The following is a 10,888-nucleotide window of genomic DNA, read 5'->3' as shown; positions in this document are numbered from 1 at the left end:
TGTGGGACTGAAGAACAGGACTTTTTTGAACCTCTCTGTCAGGTATCTCTTTCCTTGCTCTGTATATTAGGAACACTTAGATTTTAGTCATTTGGGTAATTTTTTTTTTCATTTGGGTAATTTTTAGAGTTTTAAAGACTTGGGATGCTAACAAAACCCGACAGCTCTGATTTCAACAACAACAATTTTCAGTAGCTTTTGTTTGTTCAATAAGGCAAATGCTGTGGGGAGGCACACCTTCTTGGTAGTTTCTAGGGTTATTTACTTGGGAGGCATAGTAAGGACATGACTGACTCTGAAGGAAATTTCTCCCAGACCAGAGCTGCTTGCTACTGTTGGCTTCTTACACTATGTGAAGACTAAATCCTGCTCTGCTTAGAAACGTGCCCACCTTTCCCTGCTTTGCCCCTCTAATTTCATTCCCTCCTTATCCCTATCTCTTCTGCATCTTTCAAACTACATCAGATGACTAAATTCTATCTATTGTACAACATGGCGACTAGACTTAACAATACTATGTTGTATACTTGAAAGTTGCTAAGAGGTTAGAGTTTCATGTTCTCGACATAACAACAACAACAACAAAACGGTAATTATATGATGTGAAGAATGTGTTCACTAACTTTATTGTTACCAAAACTTTCACAATATATATGTGTATCATCATCATGTATACCTTAAACTTACACAATGTTATATGTCAGTTATGTCTCAATAATGCTGGGGAAAAAATGAAAAACTATCCGGGCCCCAGACAGTGAGCTGTACAGAAAATAGCACTGGAGTGAGAAGCAGGAGATAAGAGTTCTAAGGCCTGATCTGTCACTGGCTAGTGGTGTGGCCTTCAGGAATTTGCTTAATTTCTCTATTCCTCAGTTTTATTATCTATAAAATGGGGACTGGATCGTATTACCTTAGAGTCAGTTCCAAAATTTGACCTAAAGTAGCACACACATTACCATGCTTTCCACACCTCACCAGACTCTTTTTCCATCTTTCGAAATGAAAAGAGGGTCTTTGCATCTATTAAATACTGCAATTCTTTGCCAATCATGTCACAAGTACCTATGTTGTAAAGTTTTTTAAAAATCATTTTTAACCTCTGAACACATTTAAAATTCAGTATAAATAATGCAGTAATAGTGATGAGAAGAGAAAAAAAATCTACTCTAGAATCCGTTTTTATTCTTAATGTGAAATAAATATATTAATACTAGATGGGGAGTAGCTGATTAATATCTTGAAGGAAAGAAAGAATTTATTTGTCATCTACTCTGTGCCAAGAACATTGCTATGCCCTTGTGAATATTATTTCTGGTAATCCTCACAAAAACCTGTTACAGAAGACATTTTCTCACTACACAAGCTGAAGAAATTGAAGGTCAGCAAGGTTACCCAATTAACCTAAGGTAACACATCTATTTAGTGGCAGGACTGGGATTTGAACCCAGAAGATTAAAATGTATGTGATTACAACAGTGTGAATATACTAAATGATACTGAATTGTACACTTTAAAATGGTTAATGTTATGTAATTCTTACTTCAAAAGGCAAAATAAATATTAAAAATCAGAAAAAAATGTATGTGTTTATAGTGTGTGTCAATTTAACTAAATCACACTATGGTCAACTGGAAAATGCTTAGGACTCAGCTCTTTGACGGGCCAGCTCTGCGACCATGAGCAAGTCATTTCACCCCTCCAGATCCCAGTTTTCCCGTCTATAAAATAAGGGAGAGGTAGACTAGCTGGATGATTTCTAGGCTCTTCTTCAGCTCTTAACAGTCTGCAGTCATGTGTTTAGTCTACCACCGAACACTAACTGGTCTTCATTGCCCCCTTGTGGGTGAAAGCTGAACTGTTACTATCTCTGTATTCGTGTAAGATTTCAGAATAATCTTCATTAAAATAACACCAATAAACCCAAATCAAACCAGCCATTTGACGTCATGCAGATAAAGAAGAGTGAATGAATATTTTGCTTTCTATCATTTTTTTATCATGGTGGCACAAGCTTAGACTCATAACCTTTCTAAACAAAAATAACTACAGTCTCAAATGTGGTCAGGAAAAAAGGACAGATCAAGTAGGCATTTCTCTCTCCCCCACCACCCTGGTTTTCTATTTTATTAGAACACAACCCTTTCAATAGTCTGTCAGTGGTTTTAAAAATATCATAAACAAAATTAAATGGGAAGAGATATGGGAGAGGACTGCAGAAAACCAGCAATACAGATAAGATGAAAGGTTAATGCCCATAATATTTATATAAAAAAAGAGTTTCTAGAAATCAATAAGAAACAAAAATGAATGTTCCTCACCCCAAATGGGCTCAGGACTAGAATGGGCTATTTACTCAAGAAAAACTAAAACGTCAATAAATAAATACATGAACAACTATTTACTATCAAAGAATGAAAGAAATGCACATCAAAACATGAGATTATTTTTCATTCATCAAGTTAGGCAAATGTGGTTTGTGATGATAATATTCCATGAGAGATTGAGTGTTTAGAGAAATAGGCCTTCTCTTATTCAGCTCTCATTGATGTAACTTGGGACAACTTTCTTCTAGAGGGCAATCTGCTACTATATATTAAAAGCCATAAAAATATTCATACTCTTTGGCCCAGAAATTTTACTTATAGGAAATAAACAGAGATGTGAATTAAGATAAATATTAGGGACGTGCAGTGCTGCTTTATTTTATAAAAAGGAGACTGTTGTTGGAAAACTACCTAAATGTCTAGCAATAAGTGTTTGATTACATATATATATATTTTAAATTTATGTATTATTTATTTATTTATTTTCGGCTGTGTTGGGTCATCGTTGCTGTGCGCGGGCTTTCTCTAGTTGCGGTGAGTGGGGGCTACTCTTCATTCTGGTGTGGGGGCTTCTCATTGCTGTGGCTTCTCTTGTTACAGAGCACAGGCTCTAGGTGTGTGGGCTCGGTAGTTGTGGCTTGCAGGCTCTAGAGCACAGGCCCAGTAGTTGTGGCTCACTAGCTTAGCTGCGGCATGTGGGATCTTCCCGGACTAGGGATCGAACCTGTGTCCCCTGCATTGGCAGGCAAATTCTTAACCACTGTACCACCAGGGAAGTCCCTGATTACATATATTATGGTAAATCCTTCAATAGACTATTTTGCAAGCATTAAATATAATCCCTAGAAGAATATATAATGACTTAGAGAAAAGTGTCATGTATGTTAAGTGAAAAAGATTACAGTAGGTATGTGCAATATGACATCAATTTTATTTATTACATAAATATATTAAAACACACACATAACCACACTAAAAAGTAATATTTAAAAAATCTGGTTACCTCAGGATAATAGGATTACAGAAAACTTTTATTTTCTTTGTCTTGTTTTTCTGTTTCTTTTGTTCTTTCTGTTTTTTTACCATAGGTGTGAATAACTTTTGTAATCAGAAAAAAATAAAGACAAAGTTTTAAAGTGTTTACTGGTGACACTGTTTTCCTGTTGGGAAGAAATGGAAAAAGAGACAATTCAAAGGTTATACCAACACTTGTTCATTAGACTCTATATTGAACAATATATTACAGGACACACCCTTGGCTGTTTCTACGGCAGCCAAGAACAATGAAAGAGAAAAGGGAAGAGATGAGCCTGTCTCTTGCTTCCTCACGAATGCACCACAGGAAGGCATGATTTGTATTTTAACTCTAATCAATACAGCTAGCATTTCTTTCATCAAGGCAACGTTTCTGAATTCCTTTTCATCAATCAATTAAGTAGAAGAAGCACAGCTTGGCATGTCTGGCTAAAATTCAGGAGTGCTATGGTAAGACTCATTACACATTACACATTTACCCATAATTCATAAAGCATGAAAGGAATTCACAGATTGCTCAAAAATACACTTACTTGTACTCACAGAGCCCACCATTTAAAAATGCACTTAAATATGGCTGAACCAAAATTCTCCGTGTTGCCTTGGAGAAGACAAAGTGATTTATGAAGACACACAGATCACTGCAGCAGTTCCTATATGACTAAAGGTGATAATTCCTTTATATCTTGAGCCTCGAAGATGCTTATTCTAGCTGGGAAAGCACTAAATAAACCTTCACCCCCCTTAAAAAAAAAAGCCCACACCAATCCTCACACAAACATCACCACCTCCATCAGCAAAATAAAAGCCAGATCTTTGCTTACCAGTTTTTGCAAACATACCAATAAGGGGACATTTAATAATTTAATAACTTTACTTTCATTCTTTATGCCTAGTTTCTATCATTATCCTTTCCTTCTCCTAAAGGGAAAAGAGTAAAGAATGGGGGCTTTATTGGTGATTTTAACTTGAGGAAATTAAAAAGACAGCAAAAAAAAAGGTAACTTTTTTTGAATGGTGATGGATATATTAATTAGCTTGATTGTGGTGATTATTTCACAGTGTACACATGTATCAAATCATCAAGTTGAACACCTTAAATATATACAATTTTTATTTGTCAATTATACTTCAATAAAGCTGGGGGGAAAAAGAGACCAGTTTGGAAAAAAACATACACATATATGAATATTTTATCAAAAAATGTATCAGTTTATCTGCCCTAAAATCAAGTGTAAGAAAAGCACTCTGCGGTAATGAATCCTACATCTCCATAGCAAGGGGGTAAAAAAGTGAAATGATTATCTGGATCACTGAGGTAATAAAAGATATATATTGCACTTAGAACTACTACAGGTAATTCAAATGAAAGTAGAGATGCCACTCCCAGCCTGAAATTACTCAGATTGGTGCTTCACTTTTCCAGTGTGTTTCAAAAATTTAATTATAGAATTGAGGAGAAACCATCTATTCCACACCTTCCACTTCCGGGAAGAACCATAGCCAAACTATTTCCAAAATATGAGAATCTATACTATTTCTTTTCCTTCCTTCCTTTCTTTCTCTCTTTCTTTCCTTCTTTCTTTCTTTCTTTTTCTTTCTTTCTTCTTTTCTTTTCTCTCTCTCTCATTCTTAGGATTTGCTCTCTTTACAGCTTTCATATATAACATACATCAGAGTTAATTATATTTATCATGCTATACATTACATCCCTATGACTTATTTATCTTATAACTGGAAGTTTGAACTTTTTGACTGCCTTCATTCAATCCCGCCCCCGCCTCCCACTATACTATTTCTTGAGACATAAAGAGAAAGAGATTTCCTACTGGGCTATGAATCAGGTAGAAAACCTGCAAAGACAGAAAGTTAGTTTTCTGCTTTTAAAGTATCAGTTTTGGCTGAGAAAATCCTTTTTAAGAGCTTATAAACCTATGACCTTTTAGCTTAAAAGTTACATCATTATAGCCTAATCAAAAGGATTTTGGGTGCTGTAGTTGAGGTTGGTCTGATAACTTGTTAAATGATTATCCTTAGCGATGGAAACAGTACATGTGGCAAAAAAAAATCTGTTTTTTACCCGCTGTGATTTCGACTGCCCAAAGTTCCAATAGGCAAAAATAGAGGGAGGGGGGAAGAGGGTTAAACCTGTGACAGATGGAATCACTGTAATGTAATTATGTGCTGTGGAGAGACTTGTGTCTGTAATTTAAAAGTCACCACTACGTACTGTATATTCAAGCCGTTCGATGCTAATCCAAGTCTCTTTAAAGTCCAATATGTGAGAAGCAACAGAAAAGAATATTTAACAAAATTATCCTTTGCTTTCTGATTTGTTTTGCCTATATTGTCATGTTTTCCTAAGATCTGGACAGTATTCCAGTCAAGAAAATAAAGGGAATATGTATATTCTGTTTATATTTTGTGATGGTCTAATTTTGTTTTAAATTATAATGAAGAAATAAAGTGGAGAGTCAAGATCCAAGTTCTAGTCCCAATACTCTTCATGTATTTAAAAAATGGCATAAAATAAAAGGAACTTCCCCACCTTAATCTTCTGAGTTTGTTTCCCAATCAGTAGAACGGTATCTGTCTGATCAGTAGGTAGTGGCTGCTTGGAGTACCATGTGAAAAAATGATCCAGAGCCACATGTAGGGCAGCCTGAAAGAGTGACTTGATTGATAAATACTCTCTGTCACACCCACCAGTTGCTCAAAAAGGGAAAGGGAGAAAAGAAGCACAAACATTGTATACTGGTTATTTAAAATGCACTTTTTATTCACTTTAACACAGATGATATTTTTACAGTTGAAACAAAATATCTGATACACAATTTTGAGTTTTTAGCAGCACCTGCAACAAGAGGATTGTGGAATACCTCAGGGTAAAGTAGAGATGGCTGAGGCAGGCACAAATTAACCTGAAATTCATCAATCCACTGAAGACATATGGAATCTGAGGCCCCCTGAACGTTAGCCCAACACATGTAAATAAATTAAGTAGATATTCTGTATGATGTTTTAATGGACCATTGAAAAACAATATAGTTCCAATTAGAAATATCTTGTTCCAAAAAATCTAGTGTTCATTAAAAAAGAAACACCTACTGAAAATATTGCACTGCACATTCTAGAGTACACAATTTCTAAGCCTATATGCACAGTTTCTTGTACTCACAGATTTCAGCCTTTGGTGGTTTTTTTTATCTTACCCAAACTATATGTCCACAACCCACTGAGTATTACTCACCAAAATGCCATTATTTTTTGTCACTTAAGTGCTTTCATTAAGATATTGTGTAGTGATATGGCAGAAAAAAAAATTGGTATGGCTAAGAGGAAAGGGGCTTCAAATGACCTAACACTTGTCTTGTATGGACAGGAGGCCTATGAATGGGATACCTAAGTAATTTCTTTACTTAAATGATCACATGCCATTCTAATAGTGACAAGTACTTTTGTGAGTGGATGGAGGTCTTTATGAAGGCCTGAGATCTACAAATAGAAACTATTATAAGCAGAGTGCAAGTAGAAAGAGAAGGCCCCAGGTCTCATGCACTTAAAAACAATTAGCATTTAATAGTTCCGACATACATATTTTCACCCTAACATGATTGTAGCAAAATGATCATAGAACTTGGAAACCAGTGTGGCTGGCTATAGGCATAGGCAGGATAGAGACCAATACTTAAGAGCTATGGGGTCCCAGTTCTGGCTTTGACTTCTGGCATCAAAATTAGTTGGACAATGGGGTCTGGACTATATTTAAATTGGAAATATTGAGCATTACTGGGTTAAAATATCATCTTCCACTTATCAATGTGGCCAAAAAGTCCCAGAGCTCTTAAAGCACATAAGGTCCCACATGTAAGGCTTATTCCATATGTGGCTACAATGGAGAGTTCTAGGCTATATTCCTGTGAAAGTTCCTGTCCCCTTCCCAACCTAGGTCTCTTTTGGGGTCATTTCTAACTGTCTCTCACTACCTTGGGTCACTGTTTTTATCATAGATGTTGTAAAAGTATAGATTAAAATCTATGCAGGACAAATATATCAACTGACAAGAACTAGCTGCATATTAATAATATAGTATATAGCTGGCAGTCATGGTAATCAAAATTTGACAAACTGTTTTTGTATTTTAATATGGTATCTTCAGGATGTTTATATTGGGCACATAATGATTACTCAGAGCTCAAGAACTTTTCCTGCCATAGTGCAAAAGCAAAAGAAAGAGCTATGTAGTTGCCGTTAAGTGCTGATCCCAGAGTAGTTTGAGAAATTTTAAAGTCCCTTTCCATAGTCTTAGCTGTTGCCTTAAGATATATCTAACTAAAGCATGGCACTGAAACGTAGTTTGTAGCTCGCAGATTCCTAGAACTCAGAGCTGGAAGGGACCTTAAACCAAACATCTAGCCAGTACAGAAATTATTTTTATGATATTTTAACAGATGGTCATCCAGCATCTTGAATATTTTCCCCAGAAGGGGGTTCACTATTAAGGCAGTCCATTCTATTGTTGGACAACTCTCTTAAATTCATTCTAATGCTGGGTTAAAGTATGTTCTCTTGTTACTTTCAACGTCCTAGTTTGGCCAGCTCAACATACAGTGCATACAAGAAATCAGTTCCTTCTTCTACAATAAATATTCGAGTTACGGAACCTTAGAAGAAAAGCCCACTATCCTCCAACCTGTTCTGAAGGCTTCTCTGAGAGCACAGTATGGTGGACCAAAGGACCATCAAAATTATGAGCAGAGTGCACTGCATCCAAAGCCATATACTAAGCAGCATTGTTAAATTGATAAGAGGTTGTCAGAGAAGCAACATCCCTGTGCAGCAAAAGTAGACTTATGAAGTGAAAGCAGACCAACCTTTTATTTGCAAGGGTGGTTGGCATATTTAAACATAATCCATTCACTAGGACCCTGTTACTTCAAACACAAGGAGTATAATAAATCTCCATTGTCATTAGTGTATCTCTTATTGAGATGGTATTTTTTGAAAAGCTCAGATGGGAGCAAACCATACATAAGGATTTAAACAAGGCAGTGTACATCATTATACTTTTGCATTCCTAATCATTACAACCTCTTTATAATTCAAGATAAGGACATCCTAGTTTGCATAATAATCTTTAATGTAATACGACTCAGAGTCTTATTTTTTTCCCCTTTCGCAGACATGTCAGAAACTGCTTGGCAAGAGTTGATGGTGACATTTGTTAGTTGATTAATGGAATGCTTTAAGGGATAGCTGTAGCTCTTTAACTCCTTCATGCGGCTGGGTTCTAAGTTTAAACTGTGATTTGAAAAATATCTAAATCTTTCAGAACTAAAGCTTTCTGAAATGTCCTGAAAGACACAAGAAGGAAATAGCAGAAATCACGCAAAATACACTTGGCTTGATAAAGCTTTTTTTTTTAATTGCTCTACAACTTCAATTTGAAAGGCTCTGATTTACAATCATAACCTTATCTCTTACCCTTTTGTATGTGTGTGCAGTCTTAGAGGGGCACAGTTATTCTTACACTACTGACTGACCAGTTGGGGCACACTTTTAAAAGGCTTCCTACTTTTAACAGCATGAAGATCCTGCTTTGGAACCACTGTTCAAGTCAATAGTGTGACCTAACATGCAATGCTCCAGCTGTTCCTCTACAGCTAACACCTGCCTGACAGCTTCTTCAAAGGCTACTGTCACATTAGTATCATCTTTGGCACTTGTTTCTAGATAAGGGTAATCTCCATTCTCCATGCACCAGGCCTGTGCCTCCTCAGTAGTCACTTGCCTATCCTCTTTGTCTACTTTGTTACCCAGAACTACAAAGGGGAAGTGCTCAGGGTCTTTCACATCTGCGTAGTAGATGAATTCTTTCTGCCAATTACCAAGGTTCTCAAAGCTCTGCCGGTCATCCACGCTGAAAGTCAAGAGGCAGCAGTCTGCTCCCCTGTAGAAGGGTGTCCTAAGGCTCTTGAAGCGTTCCTGCCCTGCAGTGTCCCAGATCTGGAGAGTTACAAAACGTCCATCTACCTCCAGATCTCGATTTAAGAACTCTACCCCTATGGTGTGAAAAGCCTGGGAGTCAAATTTATTCGTTACATAACGGTTCATGAGCGAGCTTTTCCCAACTCCACCATCACCCAAGAGAATGACCTTTAAGAGCAGGGATTTCCCACTCATTGTTGTAGCACCAGATGGAGAAGAGTTTATAACCAAGAGAACCTGAAAATAAAAGAAAAAGTAGAAGGGAAAACAGTTAAACCTGAAACTGAAATCAACTTCATAGTAAACTTCTCTGAATTACAAGGCCTTATTACTTAAGTTCTCTTAATTCATGCTCATTAAATGATATAGTACAGCAGAAGGAATAAAACTCTTTTTCCATAAGGGAGAAAATATGTCTTGTTTTTCTGAAGTATCTTGCCTGTGCCAGGAAAATGGCTGAATGCCATGCATAAATGGACTAGCAGATGGTGCTGTAATCTGGTTCAGTTCTGACCCTATTCTAGGGGAGAAAGCCTAGAACAGGAATGCTACTCAAATGTGTAACGTATTAGCTTCTGGTTTGGACAGTTCCAAACAAGAGGCAAAGAGTGTGAAATTGATTAGAGGGGTTTGAAGTCTGTTCCTGATGGAGCCAAGAACCGTTGAGGAGAGAAAGCTGTGTAAGCTGGAATCTTGATTCTGTTAGTAGAAGTTTGGTTAGGGTTACATTGGACCCCAGAACTTGGAAAAGAGAAAAAGATCAGGTTTCTTCAGGCATTTGCCCCATTATACTTGAATTGATATGGATACCCTCACAAGTAAAAGATCTTCCATAATCTTTCCTTCATGGAACAATGGCACTCAAGTTGATGACTGTTGATTGGTATCATTATAACAGCTATCACTGAAGAAGAAAATCTTGAATAGCTTATTAATTTCTGGATTTAGGTTCTAATTCCATAATAACACCAATGGAAACATACTGTAAACTCTAAAGAGCTAATAATTATACAGTATCCTTCTTGTTACCTCCACATTCTATACATGAAATACCTAGAATGCATCTTAAAATAAAAAGATCAAATGTTTACTGAACAACTACCTTGTACTAGATTTTGTTAGGTTCTTTCAAACGAGGTCCATTGTGGGAAATCAACAATGATGATCAAATAAAAACGTATAACATATACACCTACCTAGTTGAGAATAAAATGTAAACCTACCCAGTTGGGTCTTTGTCACAATCTTAGTCTTTTTCTTGTTGTTGCTATATTCTTTCTTTTTAGGATTCTAAAAAACAGATTGGGAAACATTATTTATAAAAATTTATTTAAAATAAAGTTAAGGCTATCTATATATAAATATACTCAAGTCAGGAAAAAAAAACAGACCAACCTCAACTTACCTACAGAGGATGCTTTTCACAAATATACTTGAGGGTTCAAATACTACAAATACCTAATATGGACAAAATAATTTTATTGCATGGACTTTAACTTGTCCTAACTTGAGTGTACTTTATATGATTTTTTAAAGTT

At 36.2% G+C, this 10,888-nt stretch overlaps 1 protein-coding gene across 1 annotated transcript; it reads right to left on the bottom strand.

Annotated features, from left to right (window-relative positions):
* Positions 1–8,295: 8,295 nt before the first annotated feature.
* Positions 8,296–9,665, bottom strand: RAB9B (RAB9B, member RAS oncogene family). Its single transcript, XM_089903855.1, has one exon. The coding sequence runs from the start codon at positions 9,543–9,545 to the stop codon at positions 8,940–8,942; it is 606 nt and encodes a 201-aa protein (XP_089759981.1). The 5' UTR covers positions 9,546–9,665; the 3' UTR covers positions 8,296–8,939.
* Between the last annotated feature and the right edge of the window lie 1,223 nt (positions 9,666–10,888).

The sequence above is a fragment of the Delphinapterus leucas genome, chromosome X (genome assembly GCF_059928025.1).
Source record: "Delphinapterus leucas isolate spDelLeu-1000000601 "Yukka" chromosome X, BTC_Dleu_Yukka2, whole genome shotgun sequence".
Lineage (NCBI taxonomy): Eukaryota > Metazoa > Chordata > Mammalia > Artiodactyla > Monodontidae > Delphinapterus > Delphinapterus leucas.
This window is presented reverse-complemented; position numbering and strand designations above follow the sequence as displayed.

Coding starts and splice junctions, on each gene's coding strand:
- RAB9B (XM_089903855.1), bottom strand. CDS start 9,545: ATGAGTGGGAAATCCCTGCTCTTAAAGGTCATTCTCTTGGGTGATGGT.